The sequence below is a fragment of the Hibiscus syriacus genome, unplaced genomic scaffold (assembly GCF_006381635.1).
Source record: "Hibiscus syriacus cultivar Baekdansim isolate YM2019G1 unplaced genomic scaffold, ASM638163v2 tig00110931_pilon, whole genome shotgun sequence".
Lineage (NCBI taxonomy): Eukaryota > Viridiplantae > Streptophyta > Magnoliopsida > Malvales > Malvaceae > Hibiscus > Hibiscus syriacus.
This window is the reverse complement of record NW_024062918.1, coordinates 836,559-855,258: the sequence shown is the minus strand read 5'-3', so window position 1 is coordinate 855,258 and position 18,700 is coordinate 836,559. Positions and strand designations below refer to the sequence as shown.

Genomic DNA, 18,700 nt, shown 5'->3' with positions numbered 1-18,700 from the left:
TAGACGTGGGGTAGTTGCATGCAACTATTAATATGAGATAAATACAGACCAAAAGTCTAAAATAATAATAGATAAATAACATAAAGTAAACAAACATTAGTCAGAGAGATTATGATATATTCAACTCTACATAAAAAATATGATACGGGCAAAAAAGAAATATATTATTTTTTTATAAAAGAATCTATAAAATAAAATAAAATAATTGAACTCAGATATATGCAAGCTTTGAGCTATGAGAACTTCCTAGTAATACTATAATGTTCAAATTTTGTAGGAAATCAACATATATATTATATATATATATATATATATATCATTGTTCAAAAATTGATGTACGAATATCTTAACATGCATTGGTCATACCAAATGATCACTCGTTTATCGGAAGGGAACCTTTGTGTGCGCAGTCGAGTAGCATAGTCCACACAGATGTGGCAAATATTGCTCGAAGAAAGATTGCCTCCGCAGAGGTAGATTGAAAGGTTCTTCAACGAATTGAACTAAAGGAAAAAAGAAGAAGAAGAAGATTATTAATTTGGTGATCTTTTTTACTATAAAAACTACCAAACGACAGTAGATACGATGAAGCAAGAAGGCATATTAGTCTAATAGAAACTACTATTAATCTGTCATCAATAATATTTCAATACACATAAAATTACAAAAATAAAAATAAGAATGATAATACAATAATAGAATAATCAATAGAAAGAAAGAACAGAATGCAAGAATCAACTAAAATAGACAGGACATTTCTTGTTCTTCCACGTCGGCTGGATCGACCCATCTTGTCCAACTGCAACATCACAATTGACATGCATCTTATGACGCTTACTGTCCCATGTAGTAACCTTGAATCTAATCACCGACGTTATCTCCAAACGGAACACCACCGTCCCTTGTTGCCTAGCGTCCATGAACTCCTTCCAACGATTGCTGCTCACCGTCAGTGTCGCCCCCGTGAATGTACCGTACATGACCGTAGTCGTCTTTGGTTCCTGGAAGAAAGAGTCCATCAATGGAGCCGAACCGATTAGTTGATCCTTATAGAAAACCGAACCGTGTTAAAAGTTAGTTTCAAAGTTTGGCAACCAACTTTGAAAAATGTTTTTCAAAGTTTGGTAAATGTTTCTTTGAAAAATGTTTTTCAAAGTTTGGTAGATGTTTGTTGAAAATAAGAATGGGTAAATTCACTTTAGTCATTGTACTTTAGGGTATTTTCAAAGATTAGTCCTTAAGTTTCAACTATAAATACCCTATCTCATTTAGCTTCAAAATCATCCCAAAATCTCAAATCATTTCTTTCTCCCAACACTGGAGAGCTTTCTTATGAGTAGTGAGTGTTTTGTAAACACCTGTAAATTTTCTCTCTAGTAAAAGATCTGCAGCAGTCCGGAGACGTAAGCAAAATTTGTTGAAATCCGTTATCAATTTCGGGTATTATTTTTCCGCTTTTATTTTGCATTCTCACTAATCTGGTTATAGGGAAGTTACTCGTACTCTGTTAATTTCCCAACGACTAGTAATCAAAGATTTTGGTTGTGAATTTTTTCAATTTTTTGCGAGGTTAATATTCACGTGAATAGTGAATTTCGTGAATAGTGAAATTTTGTTGGCGATACGAATTTGTCGACGGAGGTGTTCTAATACACGACGGTTCGCGAAAATTGTCAGAACGATCCAAAGAAGCCAGATTCGAGTGGGAGCGATGGCTGCAGACGAAGGGAATGTGAAAATTGAAAAGTTCGATGGTGCAGACTTTGGCTTTTGGAAGATGCAGATTGAAGATTTTCTGTACCAGAAAAATCTATATCAACCTCTCTCAGGAAAGCAACCAGAGGGCATTAAGAATGAAGACTGGGCTCTTCTCGACAGACAAGCCCTCGGAGTTATCCGACTGACGTTATCCCGCAATGTTGCTTTCAACATAGCAAAGGAAAAGACCACGGCGGGTCTTATGGCGGCTCTCTCCAGTATGTATAAGAAGTCATCAGCCTCAAACAAAGTTCATTTGATGAGGCGATTGTTCAATTTGCGGATGGCGGAAGGGGCATCGGTGACTCAACACCTAAATGAACTCAACACAATCACAACCTAGTTGAGTTCCGTGGAAATTGAATTCGATGATGAAGTTCGAGCTTTAATTCTCTTATCGTCTCTACCAGACAGTTGGAATGCTACTGTTACAGCAGTCAGCAGCTCGTCAGGAAACAGCAAATTAAAATTCGACGATGTTCGGGATCTGGTATTGAGTGAAGAAATTCGACGGAGAGAATCGGGTGAAGCATCAACCTCATCAGCCTTGCACACGGAGTCCAAAGGGAGAACTTCAGAAAGAAATTCAAATCGTGGCAGATCCAAATCCAGAACGGGAAAATCAAGAACGGGAAAGAAATATTTTACCTGTTATAACTGCGGCAAGAAGGGCCACTTTAAAAAGGATTGCTGAGCACCGAAGAAAAATATCGGCGCACAGGAATCTGCCAACGTGACAGAGGATACAGGTGATGCCATGATTCTAAGCGTCAACAGTCCGATTGAATCATGGATCTTGGATTCAGGAGCATCTTTCTACTCCACCCCATGCCGAGAAATCATGGAGAACTATGTCAGTGGTGATTTTGGGAGGGTTCATCTAGCTGATGATGAAACCTTGAAGATCGTCGGAAAAGGAGACATCCGATTAAAGCTGCCAAACCAGACCACCTGGAAGCTGACAGGAGTGAGACATATTCCTGGCCTCAAAAGGAATATGATTTCTGTATGACAGCTTGATGGAGAATGATATAGTACAACCTTTTCAGGCTAGAAGATTACCAAAGGAGCACTCGTCATTGCTCGTGGTAAGAAAACTGGTACTCTCTATATAACCTCAAATTTAGAGAATATCATTGCAGTAGCAGATGCTGATGGAAAATCAAACCTATGGCACCAAAGGCTTGTCCATATGAGCGAGAAAGGGATGAAGACACTTTTGTCAAAGGGGAAGTTGTCGGATCTAAAGAATGTAGATGTCGGACTATGTGAGGATTGCATCTTTGGCAAACAAAAGAAAGTCAGCTTTGCAAAAATTGGTAAGACACCCAAGGCTGAAAAGTTAGAGTTGATTCATACTGATGTACGGGGACCATCTCTAGTTCCATCTCTTGCAGTCTCATTATATTATGTCACCTTCATCGATGATTCTACAAGGAAGGTATGGGTTTATTTTCTGAAGAAAAAATCAGAAGTCTTTGATACCTTTAGAAAATGGAAGGCCATGGTGAAAAATAAGACTGGTCTGAAAGTCAAGCGGTTGAGGTCTGATAATGGAGGAGAGTACAAAAATTGTAGATTCAGAGAATTTTGCGCAAACAATGGGATCAAGATAGAGACAACAGTTCCCATGACACCGCAACAGAATGGCGTAGCAGAGCGCATGAACAGAACTCTGAATGAACGTGCCAGAAGCATGAGGATACATGCTGGATTGCCCAAATTTCTATGGGCTGAAGCTATCAACACTGCAGCTTACCTGATCAACCGTGGGCCCTCAGTTCCTTTGGATGGCAGAATACCAGAGGAAGTTTGGAGCAAGAAAGAAATAAACCTTTCACACTTAAGAGTGTTTGGTTGTATTTCTTATGTACACATAAACTCTGCTGAAAGAAGTAAACTTGATGCCAAGTCCAACAAATGTGTCTTTGTTGGTTATGGTGGTGATGAGTTCGACTACCGGTTTTGGGACTATGAAAATCAGAAGATCATCAGAAGCAGAGATGTCATTTTCAATGAGAATGTGATGTACAAAGACAGGTCAACTGTAGAATCAAGCAGCTCCAATACCAAAGCTGAAACAAAGAAATTTGCTGAGTTTGAGGAGATTTCTGGAACTGATGTTCAGATCAGTCCTGAAGCAGTTCAAGAAGAACCAGACACACCGGAACTAAGACGCTCCTCCAGAATTCCTAAACCAACCCAACGTTATTCGCCTTCTTTGCAATACTTGTTGCTGACTGACAATGGTGAACCAGAGTGCTATGATGAAGCAATGTAGGTGGAGGATTCAGTCAAGTGGGAGTATTCCATGAAAGATGAGATGGACTCGCTTATGTCAAATCAGACGTGGGAATTAGCTGAATTACCACTAGGCAAGAAAGCGCTCCACAACAAGTGGATTTACATGATCAAGGAAGAGCATGATAGGAGCAAACACTACAAAGTAAAATTGGTTGTCAAAGGTTTTCAGCAAAATGAAGGTATTGACTACAATGAAATTTTCTCTCCAGTTGTAAAATTGTCTACAATCAGACTGGTGTTGAAAATTGTAGCTGCAGAAAATTTACATCTTGAGCAGTTAGATGTAAAGACAGCTTTCCTTCATGGTGATTTGGAGGAAGAAATCTATATGAGGCAGCCAGAAGGCTTCATAGAGGCAGGCAAGAAAAACCTGGTATGCAGGTTGAAGAAGAGCTTGTATGGTTTAAAACAAGCTCCTAGACAGTGGTACAAGAAGTTCGATAGCTTCATGGGTAGCAGTGGTTTTACCAGATGCCAAGCAGATCATTGTTTCTACATTAAGAGGTTTGACAATAGCTTCATTATTTTATTGTTGTACGTTGATGACATGCTCGTTGCAGGCTCAAACATTGTCGAAGCAGTTTGCTATGAAGGATCTGGGTACTGCAAAGCAGATTCTTGGGATGAAGATCAAGAGAGACACAAAGTTGGGGACTTTGATGTTATCACAGTTTGAGTACATTAACAAAGTACTTTCCAGGTTCAACATGAAAGATGCTAAACCAGTAAGTACACCTTTAGGTGTTCATTTTATACTCTCCAAAGAACAGTCACCAAAGGCGAAGGAAGAACGTGCACACATGGTAAAGGTGCCGTATGCCTCAACAATTGGAAGTCTGATGTATGCCATGGTATGTACCAGACCAGATATTGCTCATGCAGTGGGAGCTGTTAGCAGGTACATGAATAATCCGGGCAAGGTACACTGGGAAGCAGTCAAATGGATCCTCATATATCTGCGAGGTACCACAAACAAAGCACTTTGTTTCAAAGGTGGAGATACGATATTGACAGGCTATGTAGATGCTGACTTAGCCGGAAATATTGACATCAGAAGGAGCACTACAGGGTATGTCTATACTCTAGGAGGAACTGCAGTGAGTTGGGTTTCTCAACTACAAAAGATAGTTGCTCTCTCCACAACTGAAGCAGAATATGTCGCTGTTACGGAAGCTAGCAAGGAGATGGTTTGGCTCTAAAGTTTCTTGGAAGAGTTAGGCAAGAAACAAGAAAACAATGTCTTGTATTGCGACAGTCAAAGTGCTATCCATCTAGCAAAGAATCCGTCTTTTCATTCCAGGACGAAGCACATACAATTGAGATATCATTTTATCTGATCTCTTCTGGAAGATGTGATTTTGAAACTTGAAAAGATTAGTGGATTTCAAAATCCGGCAGACATGTTGACAAAGACGGTGACTACGGACAAACTGAAGTTGTGTTCAACTTCAGTTGGCATGCTAGAATAACAAGACCAGAAATATTGTTGCATTGATCGAGATGTGAAGACAGATTAAAATCAGTCTTCAAGTGGGAGATTGTTAAAAGTTAGTTTCAAAGTTTGGCAACCAACTTTGAAAAATATTTTTCAAAGTTTGGTAGATGTTTATTGAAAATAGGAATGAGTAAATTCACTTTAGTCATTGCACTTTAGGGTATTTTCAAATATTAGTCCCTAAGTTTCAACTATAAATACCCTAGCTCATTTAGCTTCAAAATCATCCCAAAATCCCAAATCATTTCTTTCTCCTAATACTAGAGAGCTTTATTGTGAGTAGTAAGTGTTTTGTAAACACCTGTAAATTTTCTCTCTAGTAAAAGATCTGCAGCAGTCCGGAGACGTAAGCAAAATTGGCTGAACTCCGTTATCAATTTCGGGTATTATTTTTCCGCTCTTATTTCGTATTCTCACTAATCTGGTTATAGGGAAATTACTCGCACTCTGTTAATTTCCCAACAAACCGAGTCGTAATAGATTCCAATGTGTTGGTTGGATTTCCTATCCGTGACATTGAACGATATCAAAGCATTCTCGAACCCCAAAGGTTGAACCAAACTGGGAACCGCGAAATCCACGACGTAGAACCTCGGTCGATGAGGGCGTAAACTAAGCCATAAAATGAACAACACAATTCCAACAAGTAAAACAACAGACAAGAACATGGTACATAGTACTTTGATGACTCTATTGGTGAAGCTTTCACGAACCCGATGCACATAGTAGCGGGCGGTGCGGTGGAGCTTGAGTGGTTGTTGGGGTTGAGGGTTTGGTTGAGCCGGGTTGTCTTGTAGGGTGTATCGGATCGGCAAGTTGTCGGAACCGCCACCGGACATTTTTCCGGCTGATTAGAAGATTTTCAGGGTTGGTTTTCGGTGATGATACAAAAGGGTGTTTATGTAGGATTTTTTACGTAATGTAGAAGGGAAGGGGACATTAAGGAATTAGGAGTCTTCTTGCATGGCGAAAGAAAGGAATATGAGCATTGTTTAATGAATAGGCTATCGATGTTCATAAATGATCTGTGTTGGTATAAAGTTATCTCTATGCGTAAGGGAGCTGAAAAGTATGTGTACAGTTGGGATAAAGAATATGGTTTTCAAATTAGGGTATAAGTTTTGTTTGCATATTACATTATATAAAAATAATATGAACATGCACGAACCAAATGATTTTAGTGATTAATATTTTATTGTTATTTATTGAGGTATCGGGTTTAAACATGACATCTACAAATATTATCTTATATTCATATACATATTTTGATAATATTGTGAGACAGACATATTTAATTTTTGCAAGATTTGTTACCTTAAATTCCTGTATTGATAGTCTTTCTTTATATTTTTTTATATATTGTTAAGTCTTGAAAAGAGTTATGATTTATGCCTTAGACTTAACTAATTACTTATATTCAAGTGATTTTAGTTACATATTTAATCCATTGCATTGACATTTTCGTAGCATTTCATTATAGAATTTGGACTGATATACTTGTGGCTTTTAACTGCTTTTAGAAAAGACTTGTGGTGTTTGGTTGACAAGTGCAGGAGGAGGGAAGGAACCACTGGACAGTGGATTACAAGACCTTAAAATAGAAAAATCAACAAACGCCTAGAAAAAAGGTTAAATTACAAGTGTAGTATCTAAACTATAGTTTTTGTCCAGTTTGGCATCTAGACTTTCAACTTTTTCAAAAACATACCTAACGTTTAGATTTGTTTCATTTTACTACCTTATCGTTAAAAAAAACTACACTGCAATTTTTAAGAGTAAATTATATCATTCATCACTCAACTATCATCTCACTCCTATTTTGGTACTAAAGTTTAAAATATTTCAAATTAACTACTCAACTTTCAAATTACTCATATTTTAGTCACTCAAATTTATTTTATTAATAATTTATGTGACATGACATTTTTTATTAGTTTATTAATATATAATTAAAACTAAAAATAAATTTGAAAGTTAGAGTGATTAAATTAAGAGTAATTTGAAATTAAAAAAATAAACTTTAGTGACTAAAATCGGAGTGAGAAGATAGTTGAGTGATGAATGATGCAATTTACCCATAAAAAATATGATGTTTTATTCAATTGTTTTTAATGATTTTATGTATGTCGTGTATCGATAAATATACAATATGTTAGTAAAGAGAGTTTAATTCTGACAGAATCAAGTTAATTGGAACGAAATTGAATAACACAAGTAAATGTTTAGTCAATATTCATAACAATCTCTATGCATAGAGTCTTTCTCGATACGGAAAAACTAAAAATATTAGTAGATGTTCAACTTAAGTCTATAGTTGCTATCGAAGGAGGCAGACCATTGTAGGAACCTTTCGGCAGTAGATTTATTCCCACCTCGTCACGGCATTAACTGTAGTAAGGGTGAATTCATTAATACTCCCAACTGTCTATCAATATTTGTTTCCCTTCATCACTTTCCCTTAATCTTTGCGGAGATGATTTCATTCGTCATTTTGTTACTTGTTCGACGTGTATACTTACATAATTTGCATATTAGATTTATGTATAACACATATATAATTATTCAATCATATATACACAAGAATGAATGCATGATCTTATGTCAAGAGTGTGAATCTCTAAGAAAATATTTTAGAAATTTTAAGGGTGGATAATCATATTATCAATAGAAAATACATAAAAAAAATACTCGAGAATTTAAAATTTTAAGGAGATACAATTATCCCGATATTTTTATTGATCCATTCTTATATACATGTATGCCTGATAAGATAGGGGTCCTAAAAGAACTAATTCGACACCTAATTCAAATGATGCGCATATGTATTAAAGGAAATTCCGTAGGTGACCTCCATGGTAAGAGGCACAAAAGTCAACAATTTCATTTTCCCATTTAATTAGACAACGAATGTTACCATGTTTTCTTCTTTCCTCTTTCCGATCCGTGAATGTAAGGTAATAAACCTTTTCATTTTTCTTAATATTTCACGATTCCATTTATATAACAACACGTATTTGATATAATAATAAGACATATTAAAATATATAAATATAAGTAAATACATTTAGATCTAATTATTTGGTCACTTTTACTTTGTTATTCAATACTCTATGAATAATTGAATATAATGATTGATTATGATATATTTTGTTTAAAACAAATCATAAAAATCATTTTAAAATCAATTCATTATATATATTTTTTTTAAATTTTATTTATATAAAATATTATTTCTAGAGTAAAAAAGCTTTTTTCAAATATAAAATTGTTGAGCTAAATATTTTAAGTGATGTCATGTTTGCTCATAAAATCTTTTATATATTTTGGATGATGTTGTCATGCTTGACGAGTATGGATGAGTACGGTTAACGATGAATATCATTAACTTAATTTATAAAATGTTAAATTTTAAAGTATTAAACGTATAATTATAAATTAGTTAAAAATCTAAATATAATTTAATTAAAATACAATATTTATAAAATATTAGTTTTTATAATATTATTTTAATTATAATTAGATCAAATGTTAATTGAAGAAATTTATAAACCCTAATTTTTTCATAGTTTTGAAACTCATGTTGTTATTGTCGCCGCCGTCGTTACCGTCACCATTGTCGTCGTTACTCATGTTGTTGTTGTCGTCACCACCAGCGAACGACAAAGATTAAATCAACGGCTGCAACAGTGACAACGGTAATGGCGACGGCGGTAGTGATGACGACGACGAGACAGTAATGGTGACGATAATGATAACGACGGTGATGCAGTGGCGGCGACGGCGATTTCTAATCTATGAAAATAAATTATGGTTTATAAATTTCTTAAATTAATATTTGGTCTAATTATAATTAAAATAATATTATAAAACTAATGTTTTATAAAATATTGTATTTTAATAAAATTACATTTAGATTTTTAACTAACTTATAATTATACGTTTAATACTTCATAATTTAACATTTCATAAATTAATTTAATAGTGCTCATTGTTAACTGTGCTTATCTACGCTCGACAAGCATTGTAGAATTTTTCATAATTTTAATATATGAATTTTAAATTCATTAAGTGGATTCAATAGTAAATGAAATGTTAATTTTAAAAAAATAGATTCGAGAAATTATAATTGTAAGGTTTATATGTATTATCGATTACTAAGAAATTTTTTGAATAAATATTATCTTTTAATTAGGGGTGAGTGTTCAATCAAGTCGAGTCAAAAAATTTGAGTTATTCGAGCTGACAAGTCCTATTTTATAATTTAGAGTAGACTTAAAAAAATTTTTGAGTCGAGTTGAGTCAAAAAAATTTTGAGTTATTCGAGTTGACGGGTCTTATTTTATAACTCGGAGTGGACTTGAATTTTTATGAGTCGAGTCAAAATTTTTTGAGTTATTCGAGTTGATGAGTTTTATTTTATAACTTAGAGTTGACTTAAAATTTTTTCGAGTCGAGTCAAAATTTTGAATTTTTATTTAAATTTAATTGTAAATATTTACAATATTATTACATTATTTTATTCCAATTTAAATATTTTTTTATAACCATATACAATACATATATATATTTTCATATTTTTCATATGTAATTTATATATATCATACAAAGACGAGGGACTCGACTAATAATTCAACTCAAACTTAGAAATCAATCTACTAATTATTAAAAAATTTAAGTTATTCGAGTTGTATTTTACAACTCGAATTGAACTAGAAATTTTTTCGGGTTGAGTTGAATCGAAAAAATCAATTTTTCGAATCGAGTCGAGTTTTGCTCACTCATACTTTTAATCACTTAAACTATTAGTTAAATATATATATATATATATATATATTTATTATTTATTTAAATTTTATGGTATACAAGCTTCGAATATAAGAGATAAGAGCCCTCCTAAAAAAATCCCAAAATGTCGAGGTCCACACAAAAAATTCTGCAACTAGAACCATTCATGCTTCTGTGCTTTAAAAGCTAATTATAACATTTAATAATGCCCAACTTGTATAAAATACTGATTAATTTAGCTAAACCACTGTTATTTTAACTTAAAAACACACACGTTCATGTTGTGTAATTATTATTAAGCGATAGTGGAGAATACATGAGCCACCAGCAGCAACATATCCATTCTCCAACCGCAAGAAACATTGCCTCCACGACATCTGCTGCTCCATTTATCATTATTATTAGCCAACCATTTTTCTTCTTTAATCATTTATAAATTATATGATATTAAACTCATTAAACGACCTAAGTGGTAAAAATGAATATCATTCTTCTTAAATATCTCGAGTTCAAGAAGTTGCATCTATAAGATGTGTATACATTATTAATAATTGAAATTCTGAACAAATATTATATCATAATTACTAGAACTATAAAAAAATAAAAAATTATGTCAATAAAAACCATATTATTTCGATAATCATATATCTAATGATATCAAAATACGAGGTTGGTTCAAGTACTAAACAGTTCGATATCGCTTAAAGTTCAAGTCTTTATGTATGCAGAAAATTTTCGTTGAGAGATTTATCTACCAAAATCAAGTGTGCGATCTGAGTCGGTCAGAATTAATTAGAACGAAATCTTGGGACCGGGAAGATAAATAAAACAAAACTTATAACCGATAACAAGATAAAAGTACAAAATAACAGCAGTTCACAGTAATCAAAATCTGTTGCGAAAACTGGAATGGAACAAGAACCAAAAAACAAAACAAAAAATAAGACAAGAGTGAGTAACCGTAGAAATCGAAAGATGCAAGAAATCTTCACCAATTAGATCATCACGCCACTCTGTCTGTTACTATAAATAAAAACAAAATGCTAACCATTTTCAACATTTTTTTATTTATAAATTATTCATCTTTGTTAAATTTCCTCATTGCGTGTAATACCAACTCATCATATGAATATATAATACAAAAATCCTCTGCAAATTTCAAATCTTCTTCACCAAATTTCCATTTCATTTTTCTCCCTTGTATAACGGTGTTTTCCTATAAAGTCGGCTCATTTGCAGCAGATAACAGCTACATGACAGGATTTGTTTGATTTTAAAGAATAGTTTATTCGGATTTTGACTGTATCTTAAAGGGTGTCTCTGTTTTCTTTTTATGATTCTTCTCTCCCAATCAGATGCTTTGATTAAGATTTCAAGAGTGTCCCCATGGAGTACGCAGTTGTTTGACGCTCTCTAGAGTCCTAATTCCACCTCTTCTTTCATCGTTTGTTTCCCTTTCTTTTTTTAATCTTCTCTTTATTTTCCGAGAAAATGTTGAACCTAACGGAAAATCCAAAGCTGGTAAGTATAACCTCTCTGGGGTTTCTTCAAATATTTCATTTTTTTCATCTCCTTTTCGTTGTTACTGTTTAATTGATTTTCGTCGCCATCATCAAGTGTCTTAATTTGAATTTGGGGTTCTTGATTTGGTGATAGGATTCAACATCTTCCAACGAGATATCCACACAAAAAATATCAGTTTCGGATCATATCAATGGCTTTCAATACTCAACCGATAATAAATCCGATAGCTTTGTTCTCGACTTGGAAGGTTTCTCTCATGGAGGATCCAATAAAGAAATCAATCAGAATTCAAGATTTACAGTGAGTTTTCCTCTTTTTTTCAAGATTTTTTTTTGCGGGAACAAGCTGAATACATTTATTTCTAAATTACACGTGTTTATTTACAGCTGAATGATACTGTTTCATGCAAGTCCAGAAAAATTCAGTTTTTTTCCTTCTTAATTTGCAGAGAAGTCTTTCTCGGAAAGGGTCCCAGAGAGGAGGGGACAAAAGTTCCAGTTGTATAAATTCAAATTGTAAATCCTCTCTCAATGATAAATATGCTTTTGTTGCCACCTCCCAGAGATTTAGCATTAATTGCTTAGATTTTAGCATGTGCTGGTTTTTTAACTTTTCCCAGGAAAATTTTCCCGGAAAAATTCTAAAAGCGGGACATTTTGGCTCTATTTTAACCCAGTTTAGTGGTTCAGACCATGCGCTTTTCTGCAATTTATAGTTAAATTCATTAAAGCACCTGAATTTAACTTGTTAACTACGTAGAACAGTTCTTTAGTAGTATTTAGCTATGTTATTCGGACTTGAGTGTGTGCCGGATATCGGTATACTCGAATATGCTCATTTTCGAATATGTCATGTTTCTCTTGGATGCATGTTCTCATGTTTTATGGCAAATTTCCTGTTTGTATAATTTATATCGTAAGATTTGGGCTGGAATTATTGAACTGCAACTTCTCTTGTAGGGTCTAGCACGGCTGAAAAGCCGGTGACAGCCGCTGTAGTGTCAACCGATACGACCAACAATCCGCAAGTTCATCATCAGATCACCATTACCACTGGCAATATCACACCTGCAACCGAGAGCAGATTCAATCTACAGAGAAACAATTCCCGTCGTTTTTCTTCCCCGTGGTATTTCGATCCCAAGAGGATTCTCTTCATCTTTGCCACACTGTAAGTTTCCGAAATGTTCCTATTCCATCTGCAAAGGCTTTGTTGATACTGAAAGGAAAAACCTTTTCGGGTTCTTTTAACAGATCGAGCATGGGTACGATTTTGCTGATATATTTCACATTGTCGATTTACAAAACGAACGGAGATAGGGATGCATTCGATTAGTACGTAGCCGGAGACTATACTCACCAACTTACTGCTAACTAAAAGCAACATTGCAAGTTGCAACATGACATACACATGGTAGCTCAAATCAAAAACCGATGGGAGTGGTTGAGAATGAAAAGGAAGACTGAAGAAAGAAGACAAAAGGGAATGCTTATATTAAAGATAGCTTCATGTGTAGAGTTAAAAAAAGGTCAAATGATGACAAGTACATCACTCCACTGTGACAAAGATCTGGAATCTTTCCTTTTTTAATATGTATGTACGTGTGTGTATTTATGTAAGAGATGGAAAGAAGATGATATGTTGAACTTTGTTGTGCTGTCAGATGGATGAAATGGAGGGTTCAAAAAGTTGCTTTGTGCCTCATCTCTCATTTCTTTTGGCTTTCACTTGGAAATTCATAAAGGAGACTTTAACACTAAAGCCAACAAACTTGGGATCAAAGCAGAGAATAGTTAGTTGGATGTGAGTTTTCCACGAAAATTAGTGAAAAACACAGTCGCAGATAGAATCAACCTAATAAAAATGACTTGTTTCTGGGTAGAAAATGAAAACGGCACCTCCCACTATCATCAAGCTTAAAAAAATAAGATGTCTGAGCCCGGGGACCTCTAGTGTGTGAGACTAGCGAGATAACCAACTACACCACCTAGACGCTTGGTATATGATCTAAATTAAATCTTACAAAAATTGTTATGTCTCTCCTTACAAACCAGGTTAAACAAAACTTATATTCGACTCAAATAATCGATTTGTTTGAGTTTGTGTCAACTCAAATTTTTAGTTAATATTTCAAGTTTTAATTTATTTATTTTTCCATTAATTCTTTGACACTTTTTTGAATAGTCTGAGTGATTACAAAGTAATATTTATTCATAATTTTCTTAATCTATTAACAACACACATCTTATAAATGCAGATATCTAAACCTAAAACTTCAAAAAATAATATCATTTCCTTTTACTACTAAAATCATATTTGAATCTAAAACCTTTAAAAAGAATAACATTTACTTTTACCACTTAATGAATTTAATTATTTAACTATTTCATTCTATCATATATACTTTTTGTTTCATTTTTTTAAATCATAATATTATATAATTTTGTACACATACTACGCATACATAATTGTTCGAATTCATGACCTCTATAGAGGTGAAAACAACCTTCCTTTCTACTATTAAGACTATTTGATGTTTTCAACGTTACAAATCTTATTTATACATATGAAAAATGAAGAAAAAAATACATTAATGTATATATTTAAAATGAGTAGTTTAAATTAGAACCAAGCAAATATTATAAATAATTATATTTAAATTCAAATAAATATATTTAATTCCATTCAAAAATATCTTAAATAAAATTTTAATTATAAAATAATACCCGTCAACTTTAATCATTTAATTTTTTCACTCTATTAAACTTGGTGGAATATTCACCTCATTGACCACACAAGCTTTCCAGGGCATTTGGACTTGTGAGGCAGAGAAAAAAGATGGGTTTACATTGAGGAGTAGATTATTGAATCAGCATCCGAATCTGAAGGATGAGAGATCGGAACATCACCATCATCACTAGTTCCATGGATGGACCCTGCAATAGTTTCACTGCAACCAGGGGGTTATCTTCATCCCTTTACATCACTCTCATTCTTCATTTTATAAATACAAGGTAATTTGAAGGAGACTTCTTTTTAAGAAAATAGCCACCTTTCTTACCAAGTCAGCTCAATTTGTTCCCGGTTCCCCACTAGCCTTTAAATTATTCCCTCTACCACGAACATCCTAAAAGAGTCAACTCTCCACTTCGATCGTCCTCCGTTTACGAACCGGTATGAAGATCTTCATCGAAACACTTTCCACCGGTAAAACCATAACTATCGATGTCGAAAGCTCCGACACCATCGATAACGTCAAGGCGAAGATCCACGATATGCAAAGCCTTATCTTCTCCGGGAAGCAACTCGATGATGGTTGTCGAACTTTGGCCGATTATAACATCCGGCAGGACTCGACGCTTGGTTTGGTTTTCACGTTTCCTCGTCGGATGCCGATCTTTGTCAAGACTTTAACAGGGAAGAAGATTCAATTGGAGGTGGAGAGTTGGGATACGATCGGCAACGTGAAGGAGAAGATTCAGGATAAAGAAGGGATTCCATGGTATCAACAAGTTCTGAGTTTTGGTGGGATGCAGTTGGAAGATGGGAAAACATTGGGTGATTACAATATTCAGAAACAATCCACTCTTCACTTTGTATTGCGTCTTCAGAGTAAGCTTCTAAGCTCCCCCATGGAAATTGGGTTTTAGTTTCATTTCAATCAATTGCATGCTTTGTGTTCTGCATTCTTTGATGTAATCCTACAAATATTTCCATGCCCAGAGGCGATGTCACAAATCATATCAAGGGCTCAGATTTTAACCATTAGTTTATATTTTAGAACTTTTGTAGGGATTACCAAATTATTAATTTTGATTCTACTTTGATTAATGGAAATTTTTTATCAAATAGGTTATTAAACTTTTAATTTAGTTACAATCAAACCACTAAATTTTAAGTGTCAACGAAATTATTGATGTTGTAGTTAAGTGAATTTGTACAATACTACATTTAGTCCACATAATTTATGCTTACCTTATGTTTAACTTAATGATAAAAATAAAATTGATCTTATAGTTAAGTGGTCTTCGAGATAGTTTACCTTATGTTTTACCGTTTAAGATATTTACTACAACTTTTAACAAAGGTCACATATCCGATAGGGTTTGAATTTGTATTAAAGATGCTCATGTTTTGAGTTATGGGTGCTCTAAATCTAAGCAAGCATGTTTTAGTGCAGCACTTTGTTGCGAGGAAGATACAAGTGAAGAATCAAAGCTTAAATTCTTTGAAGACGAGGAAAGAAATGTAGCTAGCATGCATAATTTCATTGGAAACCGGTACGTTTGTTCATCTATATTTTTTATTATTTTTTATTAAATAATAAAATTTTATTTAATGTATTATGAAAATAAACCTAGGGTTTTGTTTTTCTTTCTTCTTTCAAGTCTTCAATTATCTATTTTTTTTTATTAAGAACCGTTTATAAACATTTTTTTTCTAATAATATTCTTTCTTGTTTCAAATTCTGACATTTAAGTTGTTTGATTGGTATCTACTGGAAGTTCAAAATCAGTTGATGGAAGAAAGGCTATTCGCTGTACAATCATGGAATTTCTTGCCATTGTTCGAGGGTAGAGTTGAAGTACGAATCGAGGGTAGAGAAATTCGAATTGAGAATTTTGACCTGAAGAAAATGGTAAAAATAGATGAAGTACAAAGGATAGAGAAGAGGAAAGAGAAATTAAGAATCTACAAAGTCGAAATAGAAAAGGTAAGGAATGATGCAATGTTGTGTAAGGCTGCTTTGATTGTTTCGTGGCTACTTTATGTTGTAATTAAATTAGTCTTTTAGTGTAGTGGTTTAGTTATTGATTCTAGTGATATAAAACCGATGAAAAAATTTACAAAGTTGGTTTAATCTTGTTATGAAATGTGATGACAGATGGTGTACTTTTATCATGAAAGTTTGATATATTACATCTGAAACTGAGGAAAGTGTTAACGAACGTAGAAAATCTAATAAATATAACGCATATTGCATCTGAAAACAAATATCTCGGACATTAAACGGATCAAATTGTCCCAGAATAACATCAGAAGTTATAATAATAATACTATTACAAGATAGATTTAACCCATAGTTGTAAAAGTGCAAACTGAATTAAGTAATAAAAGAAGTATGACCCATAGCTGAACACCACGTCAAACGAGGACCATTTTCCGAACACCACCCGAGAAGGGGCACACAAAAATAAACGGTCCCTTAATTCAACCTCAACTAGGGATGGACATAGGATCCGAACCCGACGTGTTCCGATTCGATCCGATCGGGTCGAATTTTTTTTAAATATGGGTCAGGTCGGATCGGATTTTTTAAATGTGATGTTCGGGTCGGGTTCGGGTTTATGGTGAAAAATACTCGACCCGAAAAAATTATAATTTTACCTTATATATTTAGGAATAATTATAATAATACCCCTCTATATATTATTTTTTCAATTAAGTCATTGTTTTTATTGAATAAAAATAATATTTTTTATTATTTTGGGTCGGGTCGGGTTTTTTAAGTTATTTATCGGGTTGGGTCTTGTGAAATCTTGTTTTGGTTGGGTCGGGTCTCGGGTGGAGGACTCATTGTTCTCGGGTCGGGTCGGGTGGACCAAAAACCCGACCCATGCCCATCCTTAACCTCAACCATGTACACAACCTATCTTTCGTTGCTAACCGATCCAAATTTTTCTAAAAGTTAATAAAACAACATCAATTACATTATAACTAAAGGTCTAGAAGTTGGTATGAACTTAGGCTGATTTCTTTGAAATTAACTTGGGAATTTTACTTATAACACTTTGAAAATCGATTAATTTTTTTTTACCTTCGAGGATTGAAAAATAATTTTTTGAGGACTTATTTGAATATTTCAATCTTTGAATGTGTGTTCATTGAATATGCTTTGATTCGGATTTGAATCGGGGAATAAATTATAAGGATTTAAAGTTTAAGAATTAAAATGTGAATAATGAAAGTTTTGAAGTCTGAGTGAAAAAAAAGGAATAATGGGATGACCATCCATCCATGTAACTATGCCCTTTGTCCTAATTGTGGATTTTGATAGCAAGGCAGTTAGGTGCCATGTTCTTATAATTAAATTCTATTTACATATTTTGTTCGTGCAAAAACATAATTAAATAAGCAATTAAACGCATGCCGTAACCTACCTCGTATCTGTTGCATAGCCCAATACTAAAATTTAAATTTTGTAAAAATACAAAAAACCTGTTGGTTTCCCGAGTAAATCAAAGATTTATTTTCAGAAAATCATTAAAAAATGATTTTAAAAGTTAAAATAGTAAAAGCAAGTGGACTAACTTTATAACTATATCCATTGTTTTGAAAACTGTACTAGATCGGTCGGTTCAACCGGTTCAATCAAAAATCGTTGTCTAGTTCGGTTCAATCTAAACCGGTTGAATCGTTACTAGTGAATCAGCCGGAACCGCTAAACCGTTCAAATTGAACCGGCTGAAAACCGGGAAAAATCGCCAATTTTGTTTTTTTTTTAAATTAATAAACCAAACGACGTCGTTTGTTAAACGAGCCAAGTCGAACTCGAGTATTGTTGAGCTCGACTCGAACTTGAAAAATTTAAAAGTAAGTTCAACTCGATTCAAACTCACGAGCTAAAAATTATGAAGTTTAACTCGAACTCAAAATATAATATTGAAACTTGAACTCGAAAAGGCTTGAACTCAAAAAAAATTTAAAAGCTCGATTGAAGCCTAAAATTCGAGCTTGATTGAAGTGAAAGAATAGTTCACTCAATGCTTACCAAAAGGCTCTATGATTTGAATGCCAAATTACCTCTATTATTTATAGAAGTTAGTTGGGATG

At 33.8% G+C, this 18,700-nt stretch overlaps 3 protein-coding genes across 3 annotated transcripts; 2 read left to right on the top strand and 1 right to left on the bottom strand.

Moving 5' to 3' along the window:
• Window positions 1-723: 723 nt before the first annotated feature.
• Window positions 724-6,427, bottom strand: LOC120146752 (NDR1/HIN1-like protein 2). The gene is made up of 3 exons (XM_039160247.1): window positions 6,025-6,427; window positions 2,705-2,709; window positions 724-1,065 (listed from the first exon to the last, which is right to left on the bottom strand). The coding sequence occupies exons 1-3, from the start codon at window positions 6,394-6,396 to the stop codon at window positions 735-737; spliced, it is 708 nt and encodes a 235-aa protein (XP_039016178.1). The 5' UTR covers window positions 6,397-6,427; the 3' UTR covers window positions 724-734.
• A 5,223-nt stretch (window positions 6,428-11,650) lies between these two features.
• Window positions 11,651-13,523, top strand: LOC120146728. The gene is made up of 5 exons (XM_039160219.1): window positions 11,651-11,863; window positions 11,999-12,166; window positions 12,315-12,381; window positions 12,826-13,036; window positions 13,120-13,523. The coding sequence occupies exons 1-5, from the start codon at window positions 11,834-11,836 to the stop codon at window positions 13,199-13,201; spliced, it is 558 nt and encodes a 185-aa protein (XP_039016150.1). The 5' UTR covers window positions 11,651-11,833; the 3' UTR covers window positions 13,202-13,523.
• A 1,446-nt stretch (window positions 13,524-14,969) lies between these two features.
• On the top strand, window positions 14,970-16,689 carry LOC120146729 (polyubiquitin-like). The gene is made up of 3 exons (XM_039160220.1): window positions 14,970-15,478; window positions 16,047-16,146; window positions 16,372-16,689. The coding sequence occupies exons 1-3, from the start codon at window positions 15,043-15,045 to the stop codon at window positions 16,442-16,444; spliced, it is 609 nt and encodes a 202-aa protein (XP_039016151.1). The 5' UTR covers window positions 14,970-15,042; the 3' UTR covers window positions 16,445-16,689.
• Window positions 16,690-18,700: the final 2,011 nt, after the last annotated feature.